Source organism: Macrobrachium rosenbergii, chromosome 40, assembly GCF_040412425.1.
Source record: "Macrobrachium rosenbergii isolate ZJJX-2024 chromosome 40, ASM4041242v1, whole genome shotgun sequence".
Lineage (NCBI taxonomy): Eukaryota > Metazoa > Arthropoda > Malacostraca > Decapoda > Palaemonidae > Macrobrachium > Macrobrachium rosenbergii.
This window is the reverse complement of record NC_089780.1, coordinates 5755703-5776376: the sequence shown is the minus strand read 5'-3', so window position 1 is coordinate 5776376 and position 20674 is coordinate 5755703. Positions and strand designations below refer to the sequence as shown.

The 20674-nt window shown below is 39.8% G+C and overlaps 1 protein-coding gene across 1 annotated transcript; it reads left to right on the top strand.

Moving 5' to 3' along the window:
- The first annotated feature begins 571 nt into the window (after positions 1-571).
- LOC136826058 (CD63 antigen-like) lies at positions 572-19057 on the top strand. Its single transcript, XM_067082952.1, has 5 exons — positions 572-1005; positions 12971-13159; positions 13331-13504; positions 17834-18091; positions 18288-19057. The coding sequence occupies exons 1-5, from the start codon at positions 928-930 to the stop codon at positions 18351-18353; spliced, it is 765 nt and encodes a 254-aa protein (XP_066939053.1). The 5' UTR covers positions 572-927; the 3' UTR covers positions 18354-19057.
- The last annotated feature ends 1617 nt before the right edge of the window (positions 19058-20674 follow it).

Below are 20674 nucleotides of genomic sequence, written 5' to 3'. Positions count from 1 at the left end.
AGAGAGAGAGAGAGAGAGAGAGAGAGAGAGAGAGAGAGAGAGAGAGAGAGAGAGAGAGAGAGAGAGAGAGAGAGAGAGAGAGAGTCACAATTGTCACTTAGACGGATATCCGTCTATCACTGAATACTGGAAATTGCTTCTTTTGTAGGTTTAAGCTTATAATGCCAATCAATACGTCTTTCTCATCATCGCTACGCAACACCTACGGTTCCCAACTCCTAGAGTTATATGAGCCACATATCCCAGATCAAATTATTATTAAATTATCACAGTAATGTTTTTTTAATCACCAACATCGAGAAATTCATAAGATATTAAAACATTATTACTGTAAAATATGAATGCAGCCTCGCCAAAACTTAGTGCCAAATGTTGACATCTTGAAGTAACAAAACCTCTTTCTTTTGCTGTAACCGTAGTCATTTATTTTTTTAGATGTCAAACAATACAGTATCACTCTTGATACAGTGAACAGCATATCTACAGTGTTTCTCTATTGATGCCATTTAAAATAAAATGAAACGAGAATTGTTGCATCATTGAACTCATGGCATCAGCATCATGTGATCATGAGTGTGAGTCAAGCACTGGCTGACGTACGATTCATGCGTTTCGGTCGGTTTCGTTATTTCTTCATCCAGATGAACCAGTTTATTATTTTTGTCAGATTATTGCATTACTAGCAAAGCATGTTGATTTACGCATCCACTTGAAATGCGCTGTCGACCGGTAGTAATGAGTCGTTCAAAGGCAGTACGACAGTTCCTTCACAGGACATTGACTGGCCTCTACTTCATTGTTTTGGATTCCACCAGTTTTCACGCGACTTGCACTGTGACTGTCTGTGTACGCTCTTCCCTCACGCCCCTTCGAGTCTCCGCGATCCCCGTCAGTGTTTGAGAAGGATAGAACCGAAACAGTTCCGCCATGGCAGACCCCCAGATAAGAGGCTGTGGCCCTCTGACGATCAAGTACCTCGTCTTTTTCTTTAATCTGATATTCTTCGTAAGTGTCTCAGTGAATTAAATAGATAAGTAGCGTATAATAATTAGCGACCATTTTTATGTGTGTTCCTTAGCTGCTGCTGCTTCTTCTTCTTCTTCTTCCGTCTGTTGCGTCATTTTGGGCAATTTCCTTTTCACGGCCTCTTTTCTTTCCTCTTTACCCTTTTTATTAGAACTAACCGTGACGTAGGAGTCACGTTACTCAGCAGCGTTAATGTGGCGCAATTGCTGGGGGCGAAGGGGCGCCTCACCCCCCTGCCCGCCCTCGCCCCCGCAGTGCCAAACTGGTTACATACCCCACCGTCATGCCCTCTCCGAACAACAGACAAGTCTGCTTGAAGTTGCTTTGTCTTTTTCAGTCTACCGATTTAATAAAGACGAGAGAATCGACCTCAGTTTATTTCCGCCCTCGTAGAATCAACCCCTGGAGATTCGAGGGCTTGGGACGGGGGCCGGGGTGGCGGAGCCTCGGGCAATGCAAATGTCAGGAAGACGGGAAATGCGGCCGCCAATCACGACACGGGGTTATCAGTCATTCAAATGCCAGGGCTAGGGGCCTGTCTCGTGCGTGTCGACAGTTTGCCACCCAGAAAAGTGTGATGTTCAAAAAATAGCCGAGACACTTAGGGTGGCACGTCCTGGCCTCCCTGTGGGGTAGCAGGGAGACAGGGTAGGGAGCCATATGTTCAAGAAGGGACTGGCTAAGGAAATTATTTAAAGGGAACCATACCAACCTAATGTACCCTAACCTAACAGGCCGTTTTACTTAGTTGGGGGCTCTGCCCCCTGGACCCCCTGGTAAAGGAAACTCCATCAATATGAGAGTCATTAGGGAGCCATATGTTCAAGAAGGGACTGGTTAAGGAAATTATTTAAAAGGAACCATACCAACCTAATGTACCCTAACTAACCTAACAGACTGTGTTATTTTAGTTGGGGCACTCTGCCCCAACCCCTGGTGAAGGAAACTCCACTTTGTATCAAAAGCTCCCCTATAGCATTCCAGGATGGCCAGCATACACAAACATAATAAGTTCTGAAGTTAATTACAATTGTCCGACAAAAAATAACGGTTAATTGTTGATAAGTAACCAAAATACTTCAGAAAAAGTCAGTTTTAAAGGAAATATCTTAGGGATGTCCTAAAGGCTGAAGCCCCCCCCCCCCCTCCCCGTGCCAAGTCAGGGCATGGTGTCCCAAGTCAGGCTAGGAAGGTATTGTCTGGTTAAGTGAGGCACGATGCTCTATTAAATGTTAGGTTACTTGGCGGGGTCCAGGGGTGACACAGCCCCCTCCGGCCAAGTCAGGGAGCCCTAAGTCAGGCTAGGAAGGTAAGGACTGATTAGGTCAGGATACAGCATTCCAGGGAAGGTTAGGCTAGGCCCATTTTCATCACATAGGATATCCCATGCCTAACCCTGCCTCCCTACTCTGCATCTGCTCCTTGTGAATTGAAGAGCGAAGGGTAAAGTCATACTTTCACTCACTTTGGTTTTATGTACAGCCCTCCACAGGGATAATTCCCTCTCCGGAGGGCCCTTGTACATTTCCAAAATAAGGTGCTTCTTGTATTTTATAATTATCTTTCAGTGTTTTCTCGTCAGTTTCGTAGCTCCTGCGGGATAGAAGAGTCTAGAGTTCTTTTTTTTTAAATGCTTTCTTCTTATTGAATTGCATAGAAGATTATTAGTCAAAGCCATGATCCATATTATGTTTCACCTTTGACACATATTCTTTATATACTGTGCACTTATTGCCATCATATGCTTTATGTTTAAAATCACTATGACCTTTCTTTACACAATTTTTACACCTGAAGATGTTGCTGTCACATTCATTTGATATTTGATTTTCACCACATCAAGGGCAAGCTTTAAACCGATTGCAACTCAGACTTGAAACTATGATTTTCCCCTGCTTTAGTGTGCACTGGATGTTTCTAACATTTGTTTCATTAGCAGATAAGTAGCCTAGCTGGGGTATAGTTATAGTCGACCTCACCCTTCAAACCTACAATTTGAGCTATCACTGTGGGAAAGTGGGGTTTCTGGGTGGGGGAATCCTAGGGGGCTGCATCACTATTTGGCTGAGGGGGGTGGGGAACCTCCACCTATCCTAACCAAGGATGCTGGGTCCTTACTTAAACCTAGACCTTATAGCCTACCTAACCTAACTTGGGTCTACATCCTTACCTACCCTAGTCTTCCTGGGACCTCCCCACCTAACCAAACCAAGGCCATTGCAAATGACTAGTAATAAGGTTTCTACCAAGCCAACCACACTCAACCTGATGTAGGTCGCTAGGTTCGTACCCTGAATCAAAAGTAGTGGTAGGACTGAACATCTTCAAATTGGTCAGGATCATCCCAAGATGTTGACGGCCTCTGACTGAGTAGGGTTAACCAGTGGAGGAAGGTGGTGGTGCTCACTTGGCAAACTGCAGAGAATTAGCCAAGAACATTCCCAGCGGAAAACAGGGGCATCTCTGTGCGAGGACGGCAAAATTTGGCATGGAATTTAGTGATACAATCAAAATAATTTACAGAACAAAAAGAACACGGCCAAAAAAGGTGTCATGACTGACGATTGAAGATGGATTTTTCAAGGAATGCCTTATTTCCAAAATGTTACACCATTTTTTGAAATTTAAAAAAACCAGTCACTTTTCAGCATTTTATCACGGATCCATATTTCCAAGGGAAGGACCTTCCTGATATGCAAAAATAAAAAAACAGTCACTTTTCAGCATTTGATCACGGACCCATAGTTCCAAGGGAAGGACCTTCCTGATATGCAAAAAAAACAGTCACTTTTCAGAATTTGATCACGGACCCATAGTTCCAAGGGAAGGACCTTCCTGATATGCAAAAAAAAAAACAGTCACTTTTCAGCATTTGATCACGGACCCATAGTTCCAAGGGAAGGACCTTCCTGATATGCAAAAAAACAGTCACTTTTCAGAATTTGATCACGGACCCATAGTTCCAAGGAAGGACCTTCCTGATATGCAAAAAAAACAGTCACTTTTCAGCATTTGATCACGGACCCATAGTTCCAGGAAGGACCTTCCTGATATGCAAAAAAACAGTCACTTTTCAGAATTTGATCACGGACCCATAGTTCCAAGGAAGGACCTTCCTGATATGCAAAAAAACAGTCACTTTTCAGCATTTGATCACGGACCCATAGTTCCAGGGGAAGGACCTTCCTGATATGCAAAAACAGTCACTTTTCAGCATTTGATCACGGACCCATAGTTCCAGGGGAAGGACCTTCCTGATATGCAAAAAAACAGTCACTTTTCAGCATTTGATCACGGACCCATAGTTCCAGGGGAAGGACCTTCCTGATATGCAAAAAAACAGTCACTTTTCAGCATTTGATCACGGACCCATAGTTCCAGGGGAAGGACCTTCCTGATATGCAAAAAAAACAGTCACTTTTCAGCATTTGATCACGGACCCATAGTTCCAGGAAGGACCTTCCTGATATGCAAAAAAACAGTCACTTTTCAGCATTTGATCACGGACCCATAGTTCCAGGGAAGGACCTTCCTGATATGCAAAAAAAACAGTCACTTTTCAGCATTTGATCACGGACCCATAGTTCCAAGGGAAGGACCTTCCTGATATGCAAAAAAAACAGTCACTTTTCAGCATTTGATCACGGACCCATAGTTCCAGGGGAAGGACCTTCCTGATATGCAAAAAAAACAGTCACTTTTCAGCATTTGATCACGGACCCATAGTTCCAAGGGAAGGACCTTCCTGATATGCAAAAAAAACAGTCACTTTTCAGCATTTTATCACGGACCCATAGTTCCAAGGAAGGACCTTCCTGATATGCAAAAAAACAGTCACTTTTCAGCATTTGATCACGGACCCATAGTTCCAAGGGAAGGACCTTCCTGATATGCAAAAAAACAGTCACTTTTCAGCATTTGATCACAGACCCATAGTTCCAAGGGAAGGACCTTCCTGATATGCAAAAAAACAGTCACTTTTCAGCATTTGATCACGGACCCATAGTTCCAAGGAAGGACCTTCCTGATATGCAAAAAACAGTCACTTTTCAGCATTTGATCACGGACCCATAGTTCCAGGGAAGGACCTTCCTGATATGCAAAAAAACAGTCACTTTTCAGCATTTGATCACGGACCCATAGTTCCAGGGGAAGGACCTTCCTGATATGCAAAAAAAAACAGTCACTTTTCAGCATTTTATCACGGACCCATAGTTCCAAGGAAGGACCTTCCTGATATGCAAAAACAGTCACTTTTCAGCATTTGATCACGGACCCATAGTTCCAAGGGAAGGACCTTCCTGATATGCAAAAAAAAAAAACAGTCACTTTTCAGCATTTGATCACGGACCCATAGTTCCAAGGGAAGGACCTTCCTGATATGCAAAAAAAAAACAGTCACTTTTCAGCATTTGATCACGGACCCATAGTTCCAGGGAAGGACCTTCCTGATATGCAAAAAAAAAAAAAAAACAGTCACTTTTCAGCATTTGATCACGGACCCATAGTTCCAGGGGAAGGACCTTCCTGATATGCAAAAAAAAAAAGTCACTTTTCAGCATTTGATCACGGACCCATAGTTCCAGGGGAAGGACCTTCCTGATATGCAAAAAAAAAAAAAAAAAAACAGTCACTTTTCAGCATTTGATCACGGACCCATAGTTCCAGGGGAAGGACCTTCCTGATATGCAAAAAAAACCAGTCACTTTTCAGCATTTTATCACGAACCCATAGTTCCAAGGGAAGGACCTTCCTGATATGCAAAAAAAAAAAAAAAAACAGTCACTTTTCAGCATTTTATAACGGACCCATAGTTCCAAGGGAAGGACCTTCCTGATATGCAAAAAAAACCAGTCACTTTTCAGCATTTTATCACGAACCCATAGTTCCAAGGGAAGGACCTTCCTGATATGCAAAAAAAAAAAAAAAAACAGTCACTTTTCAGCATTTTATAACGGACCCATAGTTCCAAGGGAAGGACCTTCCTGATATGCAAAAAAAAAAAAAAAAAAAAAAAAAACAGTCACTTTTCAGCATTTTATCACGGACCCATAGTTCCAAGGGAAGGACCTTCCTGATATGCAAAAAAAAAAAACAGTCACTTTTCAGCATTTTATCACGGACCCATAGTTCCAGGGGAAGGACCTTCCTGATATGCAAAAAAAAAACAGTCACTTTTCAGTATTTTATCACGGACCCATAGTTCCAAGGGAAGGACCTTCCTGATATGCAAAAAAAAAAAACAGTCACTTTTCAGCATTTTATCACGGACCCATAGTTCCAGGGGAAGGACCTTCCTGATATGCAAAAAAAAAAACAGTCACTTTTCAGTATTTTATCACGGACCCATAGTTCCAAGGGAAGGACCTTCCTGATATGCAAAAAAAACAGTCACTTTTCAGCATTTTATCACGGACCCATAGTTCCAAGGGAAGGACCTTCCTGATATGCAAAAAAAAAAACAGTCACTTTTCAGCATTTTATCACGGGCCCATAGTTCCAGGGGAAGGACCTTCCTGATATGCAAAAAAAAAACAGTCACTTTTCAGTATTTTATCACGGACCCATAGTTCCAAGGGAAGGACCTTCCTGATATGCAAAAAAAAAAAAACAGTCACTTTTCAGCATTTTATCACGGACCCATAGTTCCAAGGGAAGGACCTTCCTGATATGCAATCTATGCTGACCCACTATGCACTCAAAGAAAATCTGATTGGGAGCTTCAGTCCTGTAGCAGTGTTAACATGAAGAACTTAACAGCTCTCTTGGTAGATGCCTCTCATATTCCTCCATTAAGGATAAATCGACTCAAACTACCAAATTCCATGCTGTTCCATTAACTTCCACATCCCACGCTTCACTGCTTGGAGATGCTCAATCCCCTCGGATTCTATCCTTAATAAAGTGGAGAAAAAACTGTGGCCTTGTATCGGAAGGCACTGTTCTTATGTTTCTCGATGCCATCTTAGAGGAACTTTCAGCACCCATGCCCCTGTAGACATCAAAGTTTCTCTACTTTCTTAGCTATAGAAAGAGTTATTTGATGTTATTTGCTGTCTACATTAACGGTTATAATTCAGTGCTTTCTTTGGTATATATTGTGTCATATGTGCAATTGGATCTGGCTAATGATCAGCACCTTAAGGTGTTGCTGTCAGTTGAGACTGAAACTAATGTCAGTTAAAACAGTAAGTGTATTGCAAGCACTCTCCCTAAGGATGTTGTAAAGGGAACTCTTTTTTTTATCTATTTTGCCCCAGAGCAGAGAATGACGTTAAGACTAAAGTTTTCTGAGAAATGTAAAAATTCCAAATATAACCTCCCTGGCGGGGAAAGAGGAGGAAACATGTCTGTTATGTTAAGGCAATTAAAATTCATTTGAATAGGTTAAGCCTGGAAGTGGCAAAGTAAACCTTTTGTCTTGTGGAACGCCTTTGTCAAAGAACATGATGTTTTCTGTGATGCATTTGATCAGGCCAGCACATGAGAAAATAGTTCATAGTGTATGGGCTTTTTCTTTTACACAATAGGTGCAGGATGGTGGGAACAGGTTTAGAGGCTAAAGAAAACTCTTATCCACCTATCCTGATTTATTAGCCTTAATACTACAACCACCATCAAAGGAACCTTAACCTGATTTATCAATCTTAATATTACAATGACCATCAAAAAGAACCTTTACCTAATTTAAAAGTCTTATTACTGCAGTTCATCAAATATTCCTAGCAATACTTAGCCTAATTTATTACCTAAAATACACAATTTAGTAAACACGACCAACATTCTCGAAAGCTTCTGGTTCCATATAAACAGCAGTGTTACACACTCTTGCCCCCCACTTTCTTTCACAAGAGGAAATACTTTCATGGGAGAGTACACAACCATCAATTGAGCCAAGAGTTTAGCAGACTGTTTATGACCAAAGTCAACAGATCAGTTAACTTATATCTGTCAAACTCCCACTGTTTGGTGAAGTTCTCCCACACTGTAAACACGGTCACCCCAGCACCTATTCTTCTTATGCTCAAAGGGCCTCCAGTTCCCTAACAACTGAAATGGCACTTTGCCCCTAGTTCACACAATTTATGCCTCCAGTCGATATTACTGCCCATACATTTGAAGATTCTGGACCCTCAAAACTGAAGGATTATCCTTATCCAGTGCAGTACAAACACAGGTCAGGTGAAGGGGAGCCCAAACAATCAATCCTAACTTGCTCAAGCAAACTGCAAAAAGGAAAAACAAAAATAAATATTCAGACAATCACTTACCTACTAACAAACATACAAAACAGTTATAATGAAAATACTCCAATGAAACACAATGGTTTCCAAAACACAAACCTCACCACACAAACCCAAACTTCCAAATGCCACCACAATGCCCTTTACCTTTATTGAAGGTAAACATCCATAATGTAAGAGCGGTTGCTACTTTATTTGGTTTTATGACAAATTTTGTTGCTTGAGGATGTGATTAATGCAGCCCAGCAGAAGTGCAATTTGGTTTTTGCCACCTACCATCTTAAGTACACAGAATCACATGTGAATACAGTAAAGCCCTTAATCCACTGCTAGTAGCAGGTAGTCTATTCCTGAAGAAAGAGCAGTCTTTCAGGTTCTTTGTTTTAAATTCCAGGTTTTGATATTCCGGGGAGCATGAAGGTATACAGTACATATAATGTATTGGAGTGTACCTTTTTGTTGTAGAGATATTTAGTTTTAGTTGACTGTCACTTTTGGGGCTTTGGGACTCATGTGTAGGGTCCCTCCCCGCTGCTTCTATTTCATTGTGGCTGAATTGGAGTGGTTCTCCGCAAGGCTGCCCTTCGCTGCACACGTATGCAAGCCTTGCATCCTGAATGGAATTCAACTTCTGGCTGCGTAAGATCCAGAAAGGATTCCAGATCAGATTTTGTCTAGCTGCACTACCCATCATCCTCTTCTCAGTGTGGGAATCCATTACCTTTCACAGTAGGTAAGATTCATTCCAAATAGTATAAATTTTCATCATAAAATTTATTATTTGGATACTTACCTAGTGTTAAAGTAGACCCCACCCAACCTCCCCACTACTTAGTGGGCTGTCAAGGCGACTTCTGACAAGAGCTTAAACATCCAAAACACACCTGGTGGAGAACAAGTGTACATTACTACACTGTCATCCTGGGTCGGCCATTTGATCTTATCTTGTTTGAGTGCTGACTTGCCTGTTGGGGTGGAGATATAAGCTGGCCTTGATAGTAGGAAAGTATCCGAATAACACATTTTATTATGAAAATTTATATAATTTAAAAACTAGTTCATAGCACTTGGGGAGCGAATACACACTATGCCTAAGGTACATAAAGTACTTAATTTACTTAAAGAACTAGCTCATACCGCTTACAGAGCTGATAAACAGACTATGTGGAAGTTATATAAAGCACTTGATTTACTTAAAAAATACTATGCAGAAGTTATATAAAGCACTTTATCTACTTAAAAAATTAGCTCATACCACACGCGGAGCTGCTGAGACGCTATTTGAAGTTTTATAAGACAACTTTTTTACCTGTTTGAGAATATGGAAGTCTATTATGTACAATAAAGTTTCTTTATAATGTAGAGGCTTGTAACGAATGAAAGTGAAATCTCCAGGTATTTAACGAATTATTTATTGCAAAATCAGGCACATAACGAACTATTTTGTACACCCCGCTGACAGTTTTATTAGAAAAAAATACCTGTTGTAACAAGTGATAATTTTATTGTTGAACAAACATCAAACAACTGTTATCCCAGTAAAGCAGAAGAACGAGAAGTCATATCAGACCGAGAATCACTCCAACTTATCACAAAACTCCAGCGGTCCCTGGTTATCGGCGATCTGGTTTTACGGCGCTTGTCTAATGACAACGATAATCAGGTTTTCGACACCGATCTCCAGTTACCGGCACCAATCCCTGGTTATTGGCACCAATAACCAGGGATCGGCACTATTATCGCCAATTTTCGGTTATCGTCGATTTTCGGTTATCGTCACGCTGTTGGGAACAGAACCCCTGCCAATAACTGGGGACTGCCTGTATCTCCTTTACAGTACGCAAGCTTTACTGTAGTTCAGTTTCAAAATCTGTGTATATCATTAGATCTTGTCCATCATTTATAGATCAGCTGATAATATAGCGCCTTTGATGATTAGTCAAGCAGATGCTTGTACCGCCCTACGTAATGATGTAAAGTAAGGCAGTTACAACGCGTGGTATTGAAACTATGTACTTGAACATGTGAGTACACATAGTGGAAAATATGAAATATACACAGATGGATCCATAACAAAAACAGTGTACTTGAACACTTCAGCACACAGTGGGAAACATGAAATGTACACAGATGGATCCAAAGGGTTGGCTGTTCTTCTTTGCCATGACACGCAGTTGTTAATTGAGCAGAATTACATGCCATTGAAAATGCGATGGAGACAATCTCCACAAAGGGGTTAAATGGTGTTATAGACACCTCCCTACTTACAAATGAGTTACGTTCCGGACGGCCATTTTGTATGTTGAAATGTTTGTAAGTTGTTTACTGTACTCTTTAAGCCTATTTAAGTACAGCATGATATCAAATCAACACAGTACTGTATGTTTTTTCATCCTAAAATTCAATACACTCTACATACAGTACTGTATGTACAGAATGGGCATGCAAAATAGGGGTGGCAAAGGGTAGCACTCTGAACACAAGTTATAATTTGCGATCCCGTTTCTTTAGAAGTACAGGCAGTCTCTGGTTATCGGCGGGGGTTCTGTTCCCGACAGCGTGACGATAACTGAAAATCGCCGATTCCTGGTTATCAGTGCTGATATCCAGTTTCAGCGCCGATAACCAGGGATCAGCGCTGATATCCAGTTTCAGTACCGATAACCAGGGATCAGCACCAATAACCAGGGATCAGCGCCGATAACCAGGGATCAGCGCCGATAACCAGGGATCAGCGCTGATATCCAGTTTCAGCGCCGATAACCAAGGATCAGCGCTGATAACCAGGGATCGGCATATATCAGTGCCAAAGATCCAGTTATCGTTGTCACTAGACAAGCCCCGTAAAGCCGGAGGGCCGATAACCGGGCACTGCCTCTATCTCTGAATGTTTGTAAGTTGAATGTTTGTAAGCAGGGTGGTTTCTGTAGTAATAATTTGTAGTGACTTGAAAAGTGCAATAGAAGCTATGAAATTGTATAGTTTAAAATATCCCTTTGTATCTGATATGAAACTGATATCAGAATGAAACAAGCACATGAAAATTCAGACACCACCCTACTTATGAACGTGCAACTTACAAACATTCAGAGATACTGTACAGAGAAATGGGATTGCAAATTAAAACTGTGTTCGGAGCTCTCCCCTTTGCCACCTGTAAGTTCAGATTTTGTTTTGCATGCTCATTCTGTACATATGGTACTGCATGTACAGCGTGTTATGTTTTAGGATGAAAAAATGTACAGTTCTGTACAGGCAGTCCCCAGTTATCAGTGCAGGTTCCATTCCGGACGGTGTGGCGATAACCGAAAATCAGCAATAATAGTGCCGATCAACAGATATCGGCGCTGATAACTGGGGATTATCGGTGCCAATAAGCGGGGATTGGCACAAAATGGCACCGAAAATCCAGTTGTCATCGCTAGACAAGCGCCCTAAAACAGTAACCAACTTACAAACAATTCAACTACAAATTGCTGTCTGGAACGTAACTTGTTTGTAAGTAGGGTGATGTCTGTGGAAATGAGACATTGGATTTTCATCTCGCCTAGGAAGGCATGAAAGAAGCAGATGTTGTAGCAAAAGAAGGGATAGGATCACCCATCTTTCAATTCGGCCTTCCCGTTGAGGATTGGCTAAATGTAATTGATTTGGTGGTGTGGGAAAAGTAGCAGTGTGACTAATAACACCCGTGTGACAAACAAATGAAGAAGTTTCAAGGACACCTTCAGGGAATGGCCATTATCTTTCAAAGATCCTAGAAAACGAGAAGTCCTATTAACAAAATAAATAACAGGGAATAGTGCTAACATTTAGTTTCCAGGAATATTGTTCCAACTGAGTACAAACTCACGCTTTCAGAAAGTACTAAATACAGTACTAAATCTATGAAAGTGTAGGTTTGTACTGTACCCTAGGAAAACTGCAAAAGTACTTTTTAAGATTTGGTTATTTTTAATGTACACGCGACACAATCTCCCACCAATTTGTGATGTATGTCAAGCACAAGTTGCTATTAAACACATTCTAACAGATTGCTAGAAATATCAATGACCAAGAAACTTATATTTTAAAAATCATAAAATGAAAGAAATTTTAGCTGGAAATTAACAATTTTCACAAGAAGAAATTTTATAATTTTTTACAAAACCAACATTTTAAATAAAATGTACTTTATTGCAAATCCTTCCATCCAGCTCCTAAAGAGTTCTTTTAATGTCTTGGTTTGATAAAATTAAAATAAATAACAGATGTTGGGTGTTTGTTTTGCTACTATGTTCTCAGTTTGAAATCTGTGATACTGTGTTTAAGATATCTAGGCTGTTGGTCAAGTGGCCTTTTCATGTAATACCTGGTTATATTCTGGTCCCGTCATTTTGAAGGTGGTGTCATTGTAGATTTCTGGACATTGGATGTCAGTCATGTTGTCTGCTCATCTCACAATGTTTACTTAGTGTTCTAGATCATGCCTTGAAAATTTTATTGTTCCGACACGATATACAAACTGTCGGTCCTTTACACTAGGAGTTACTTTCAACGGAGCCCGAAATAATTCCTAATGCAAAGGACCCCGGGTTTATATAGTTGGGAAAAATACAATTTACTTTAAAAGATTGTGATTTTTATACTCTGGTGATCTGATTAGCTTACTGTTCCCTTTCACATTCCCAAACTTTTCTTAATTTCATCTTTTGTTTCAGCTGTCGGGGCTCATATTGATAGCAGTTGGTGGGGTTGCTCAGGGCTTTTTCCACCAATACATACAATTCTTCGAAGGCCAGTATGAAACTCCCGCAATAGGTATTATCATCCTTGGTGGCATCATCCTTGTTGTCTCCTTCTTCGGATGCTGTGGGGCTAAGAAGGAGAATGTATTCATGCTACGAATTGTAAGTATTGAATAATATTCTGATTCTTGTTAACAATGGTAGAGAAGTGCTACTTAGATTGCATTGGTGCAAAGTCTTATATGTGTTGTGAACTGTTACAGTTTACAGAAAGCATATGCTGTACTCCATAAGATACCTAACACATTCAATTATTGCTGTCTTGTTTTCCAGTTCATTTGTTTGATGGTTGTGATTTTGATGTGTGAAATTGCTGCTGCCATCACTGTAGCTGTGTTGCGACCAGATATCGAGAAGCTCATCAAGAAGAATTTGAACGAAACGATGAATCAATATGGTGACCCAAAGGATCTTCCCACATTGGCTTGGAATGACATGCAAATCAATGTAAGATTTTTAACTCCTCTTTTGGTGTATCTGATTCATGACAAGTATCACTAGAAATTCATTGCCAATTTTGTTATGGGTATTTCGGGCCTCCAGATTTTCATGGAGCAGTGCTAAGTCTATTAGGTAAGGATTTAGTTGAGCAAAAATGCATTTTATGCTAAGCGTGAAGGTAAGGATTTAATGGTGGGTCACTTGAAATTGGTACAAAGTAAGTGTATGAAGGGATGCCCGAAGCCAATTCGTAAAATGGTATTGTGACAAAAAATGTTAGTGGTAGTGAGTGTTCTTTATCTCTTGCACCCATGCAGGAGTGCCCGTCAGTGCACCTCACATGGTGCACTGTAGGCATTACTTAAGGGTCTTTGCAGTGTGCCTTCAGCCCCCAGCTATAATCCCTTTCATTCCTTTTACGCTGCCTCCTTTCATATACTCTTTCTTCCATCTGACTTTCCACCCTCTCTACGATTATTTCATAGTGCCACTGCTTTGAGGTTTTCTTCCTGTAATACCTTTCAAACCTTCCTGCTGTCAATTTCCCTTTCAGTGGTGAATGGCCTCGTAGGCCCAGCGCTTGGCCTCTGGCCTAAATTCTTTATTCTATTCTATTCTTAATCTCTTACACATTGCCAGGTGACATCCGCTCCTTCTTGCTTCCCCCATATTATTTCTCGTAGTGTCAAAAATAAATTGGGAATTCTTTAGCAGTTTATGCTCTCATTTCCTGGAAGTTTTTAAGATGCTAGGTCAATATTGCACAAGTCAAGAAAACAACACTGCTTGTTGTACTCTAATGTAAATACAGTACATCCCCGTATTCGCGTTCTCATGATTCGCGGACTCACACATTCGCGGGTTTCTCTGTGGAACATATCTAGCCATTATTCGCGGAAAATTCGCCCATTCACGGTATTTTTCACTGAGAAATATTCACTAATTACTGTATTTTCATATATTTTTCATGAATAAATGCACTTTTTGTGATAAAACTATTAAAATACTCAGGTATATGCATTTTTACAGGGTTTTTCTGTGTTTAAACTATCCAAATGGGCAGTTCTAAGTGTTTTTAGAGGGGTTTTAAGTATTCGTGGATTTTAGCCATTTGCGGGGGGGGGGGGTGGCTGTGGGATGCATCCCCTGCAAATACGGGGGTTCACTGTACAGTGATACCTTGTTACTCATCAGTAATTGGTTCCAAAAGGCATGCATGACGAGCACCTAACGCATTTTTTCCATAAAGAATAAAGCAAAATGAAATAATTCGTACCAGGCCATGCCAGAAAATACCATTCTTTATAATAAGTTGGCCTGTCTTTGAGCCCTGGGGGACCGTGAAAGTGTATCTCCGATGAGGATGAACAGCTGCTACCAAAAATAGGGTTTTCTTATGCAGTGATCAGCTTGCATTTTACTTATTATACAACACAATATTAAGCAAAGAAAACAATAATTACTGTACATTATAACAAATACTGTAGAAAGTTACTTCATTTTACATTTTGCTTTTTCAAAAATCATGACCATGGAAACTCTACCTCCCATTTATCATTTATCCAGGCCAACAACAATTTTTCCTACTTCCTCATGTGGTTAGGACCTCTGTTTTATAGTTATTAGTTATGGTTATTATCTGACGCTCGACATTATTGAACAGAACCGGATGATGGGCCAAAGGTATGTAATGTATAATTTTTAAAAATTTGAGAAAACTCCTCTCCGATGGTTGGCAGTGTTGCACAGCCCAAGGAAAATGTTGGTAACACTGCTTACATTCATGAAGAGACTGGGGAAGGGATCAGGAGGTGGGAGAGGCCTGGAGAGGTTTCCAAGGTTTGGGCAGTTGGATGGCTGAGTGCCATGGGAGAGGATGGTGTGGCGGAATTTAAAAAAAACACAAAAACAATACACAACACAGATACACAGAACATATAACCACATACAATACTCACTCTGATCCTCGGTTGCTGGGAGATGGTTGAACTTGTCCACGGGCCAACACAGTAGACAAAATTACACAAACAAAACCGAAAACAGACTTTCAACCCCAAAAAACGAGCAAAAAAGGAAGAGACACATGCACAGACAACAATGGGACTCATGAAACATACAATAATCCACCATCAATGTCCGCCTTGTTACAGAACTCAGCTCAAGACTCACTCAAAACCGAAAAAACTCCCTCGACATTTGCACAGATAGACAGCACCGTAAACAAACTCGAACTAAAGACCCTCATCCCTCTTCCAACAACCGAGGCACTCACAGGCTCTCTCTCTCTCTCTCTCTCTCTCTCTCTCTCTCTCTCTCTCTCTCTCTCTCTCTCTCTCTCTCTCTCTCTCTCACAAAATGTTGAGAAATGCTAAATACAAACAAATTTATTCATCTCTCTATAATGGGCAGTAAGGCTGTGAAGAGGAACCCACTCAGGGAAAGGGTTGTTTTGAAGATGGGTGGAGCAGGGAAGCAGTTTCCCTGTCTGGGAGGTGGTGGGAATGCAGTGTCGGGTGGGTGAAGAGGGGTAGGCAGGTTTATGATTTGACTAGAGCTTTTTTTTGTTTTTTACATTTATGCTTTTTCCACATTTTATTAAAGGATATATTTGGTACTGTACTGTAACAAAGCAAAAAAAAAAAGAAGAGATACAGTAGAGAAAGAGAGAGATAGAGAGAGAAAAAACAACTGAGGTATCGCTTCCGTTGAAGCCTATAACAGACACCCCTTCACATTCTTTTATTATTATTTTATGCTATTCTCATTTATATTTTACTCTGCTTTCTCATTTTTTATTTCTACAACCCCAAAGATAAACACCATCATGTGTGTATGTTACACACTTATGGACACTCCTTCGCTTTAGTTGTTGGCTTCAAGACAAGTTATAAATAGCACAACATGTTGCCGACATCTACAAATTTGCATTTTAAAAACCTTGACTACGGCATCCCGTAGTGGGGGGTTAGTGCCGTCAGTGCACCTCATGCGGTGCACTGTAGGCATTACTTGAGGTTCTTTGCAACATCCCTTCAGCCCCTAGCTGCAACCCCTTTCATTCCTGTTACTATACCTACATTCATATTCTTTCTTCCGTCTTATTTTCCACCCTCTCCTAACAATACTTTCATAGTGTACTTGCGAGGTTTCCTCCAGTTACACCTTTCAAACCTTTTTACTCTCGATTTCATTTTCAGTGCCGAATGACATGGGTCCCAGTGCTTAAGCCTTTGGCCTAACTTCTATATTCTATTCTATTCTTGAGTACAACACTCAAATGAATTGAGAAACAGCTGTTTTGTGATATTGAGGGTTTTTTTAACGTAAGATATATAGTACAGTAGTTTACCGTTGTATACCTAGTTTACATTTATTTATAAAAATAAAAATGATAATTCCAGTAATAATCTCTTTCTTTTAGCAACTAAAAAGTGATTCTCCTAACGATTTCAGCAGTAGGCCACAAGGAGCTGATTCTGAGAATGTAAAAATTAGCCTAGCTTGCTTAATTAAATGCATGTGGCGGACGATTCTTTATTTTTCTTGTTGCGATGATGATACAACATGATGATAATGCAGTAGGATATGTTTCATTACTATAACCTTATCTTAAATACAGCTGTAATAACCTGTTTGACTTGTGCAAATAGATATTGTAAATGCAACACCCAGCCTAGGCCAGTAATTCACACACAAATATTTTATATCTTGTGTATGGTAATAAAATGTGGCAAAAACCGCTGAAACAACAGTAGGCTGTGGGTAAACATACGTTGGCTACCTACCTACCGAGTGTGTGTCATTTAGGAGAGAGAGAAAAAGAAGTGGTTGTATTTTTTTTAGTGTACAGTATTTATGCAGGAAAAGTTAGATAATTTCCTTTTGCATAAAGTTTTCAGTTTAAAGTGTGATGGTTGTTGTTTATATGTATATTTTGTGTTTACAGTTATGTAGTACTGTATTGACAAGGTAAGGTGAGCAAGGTTACGGAGTTGCCCTGGAACGCTTTGTAGATTTTTTACCTGCCCTTATCTAGAATGTCGAGTGTTGGATAATGAAGATCCGGATAATTGAGGAATTACAGTACTTTGTCACTTTTTAAGTATAATCATTGAAATGTCTGCTCCAAGTTTTTCAGTCCCCCAAATTCCGTTATGTTTTCTGGTCCATTATTCTTGTATTAAAACTACCTCTGCATTAATAGTTGTTAACAAATTAAAGGTGTCAGTAATCTGAAGTTTAAATATAAATCTGTATTGTCTTCAGCATTATTTGATACATGTTTTCTGCAGCTTATAACTTGATCCCCTTTTAAATTGAAGTTTTTCGTTGCAGCACAAATGTTGTGGTGTTATGAACTACCTTGACTGGGAGAAAACGCCATACGGCATGAACGTCACTGGCGTCCCCGACTCGTGCTGTATTTTGGAGAAGCCTGATTGTGGCCATAACATTTTTGGGTTAATACCAACTGACAATAGCTCTGCTCCTCCCAACATATACTCAGAAGGATGTTACCAAGCCCTTCATGATGCTGCTATGAGCAACATTGGAGCTATTGCAGGTGGTATCGCTGGATTGGCCTTCTTCCAGGTAATGTATGAGGGATTGTTAGTTTGTTTAGGTTTGTTGTATCAATAGGTAATTGCTGGTTCAAGTAGTTTCAATAAGTACTTGTTGATGTTTGTCATTTTTAGCCACAGTAAATGTTTCTTGTAGATATGCATATTCAAAGGAGCTTTAGAGATGGGTAATGGAATGGTGTTTTTACTGAAGTTCTTTTTTACAGATCCTTGGAATCTGGATGTCATCTTGCCTGATCAAGTCTGCAAGGGAGCGCTATGAGATTCTCTAGATGGAAACTGAACAGTATTTTTCCTAATTTGATGTAGTTAGGTCACAGTGTTATTTGGGGTGTAGATTTTAAGTGAGGCATTGAATTTTTCATTGTTATATTGGTCACAATGATTTGTCACTGAATGTTGACAGGTGAAAAGTATACAGTATTAAGCAATAAAGATTGAGATGATTGTAGAAGGATAAAATACATTATTGCATGAGGCAATGATACGTAAGTTTTCATCTACATTTCAACAAGAGAGTCACAGTAGTCTTACTAGCAGTATAAGCTTATGCCATACTATAGGCATCATGCAGTGTTCTTGTCATTACCAGTGTATTGCATTAACTGTACAAGCTTGTATCACTGTTAACTCTAATCATTTTTAGAGACTTGAAGGGTTTTAAATATTGTTCCTTTTGTAGAGCACACGTCACAAAGTTTTTGAGACATCACGTCTCCTTCAGTGTGTATTTTACACACACATGATGTCTCAGAACTATCTGATATATATATATCTATATATATATACACACACATATATACATATACTTTTTTCCTTGAATTTGTGGTTATTCACATTCGTTACAGTTCAGAGTTGAACTTCTGACATGAAAGCTATTCATGAAGGTTAGTCATTGTTCAACTTTTATTATGTAGAAAAAATGCATGATAATGTTCCCTTGTGTATGCTTATTAATAAAGTTATTTACTCAGTACATTAACATTATAATTTAAACTTGACCCAGATGGATTGTCAGTAATTACGTGCTTCCCAGGTAATTATTGGAATGTTTACTTTCTTGTTGGGATTCTTACTCACATGTCCTTGAACGTACGATGTGAATTGGATGCAATAATTTTGATTTTTTCTGGCCGATTTTCTTCTGTTCAGCATTGTTATTCTGACTCGTTCAGAATAAGTATTATCATTTCAGATCGTAAAGTGGTCATACAACTTAAACGGTTTGAAATGTAGTAAGTTAATCGTAGTCTAAGTTTTATGCTACGACACCCAGGATACTTCGGTTATATTATTCTAACTCATAATCAAAACCATATTGCATTGTCTATATTATCTAAGACATAAATGGTACAAACTTACTGTTAATTCAAATGGCGCATTCGATATTCTTAACCTGAATTGAGACTGGCATGAGCACAGTCTTTACTTCGTAATCCTCTTCCAAAGGACACTCCCAGGAATTCTCCTTACATTTAGATAATCGTATCTCCTAAAGGAAATCCCCCTAAATAGACTTCAAGATGAAAAGGAATACTTAAGTGGATTTGAAAGCACCGACAACTATGGCTGATTCTCCCAAGTCCTTCCTAGGTAAAGCTACACTGCACCATAGCTGTAATGAGACTGACTTCACGACCGTCGTTGACCAACACCAAACGTTCGACTAACAACTGAACCAACAAATAACCGACGACCAATACTTAAGCACTGTTACACATACACTTACAATTAAATACACAAAACAGCCAACCACAATGCTTTTCACAACTAAATACAAACACAGCAAAACATATAACCTTCTTCCACGTAATAAGCATTTCCACTTGACGTAAATAAGGAAAACAGAACTGTACCATAACTTGCGGAAAAGTACAATCTCTCTTGTCGAAGTTTGGACAATTGTGCTGGTTTTCTTTTCTTGCATTGTCATCTATAGTGAGTAGAGACAGAATCATTAAGCTTTGTAGGATTGAGTTTTGTCTAAACCGAATGTATTCACTTTTGCTTGATGGTCACACAGTGTATTTTACCTATAGGGTTAAGGGGGGTTTTTTCTCTCAGTGTGAAGAATGTAAGTGGTTTGATGAGAAGGATAATTTTGTGAAGTGTTGGAAGGTACGAGAGGCAATGGGTCATGTAGACAATTTATGAGGTCCAGCCCTAAGCCTACTCAACCTTTTCCTTCTGGTGTTCCTACTCCTCCATTGCCTGATAGATTTTATCCCTCTCTTACTCTTATGCTGCTTTTGTTGTTCAGGAGAAAAGAATGGGTAAAATTGAGGAAAATCTTTGTTTACTTCATGTGTATGTTAGACATTTGGTTGACTGTATTATGGGTAAAAATTGCTGTTACCCCCATAGTGATCAAACTTTTTTTTGTCTTCCCCCGGGAGAGAGCTGTGAGGTCATAACCCTCATCTGACTGTAAACTGCCCTTTGGACTGCCCTTCATCAGTAGGTCTTCTACCATGCAACCAAGGCTTGTCTTGGGTGGAGATCTGTGTAGTTCACCACCTCCCAACTGTTTTCCATCTTGAATTCAATGTATACTCCGAAGGATTTATTAGGTACAGTTAAAGACACATCAACT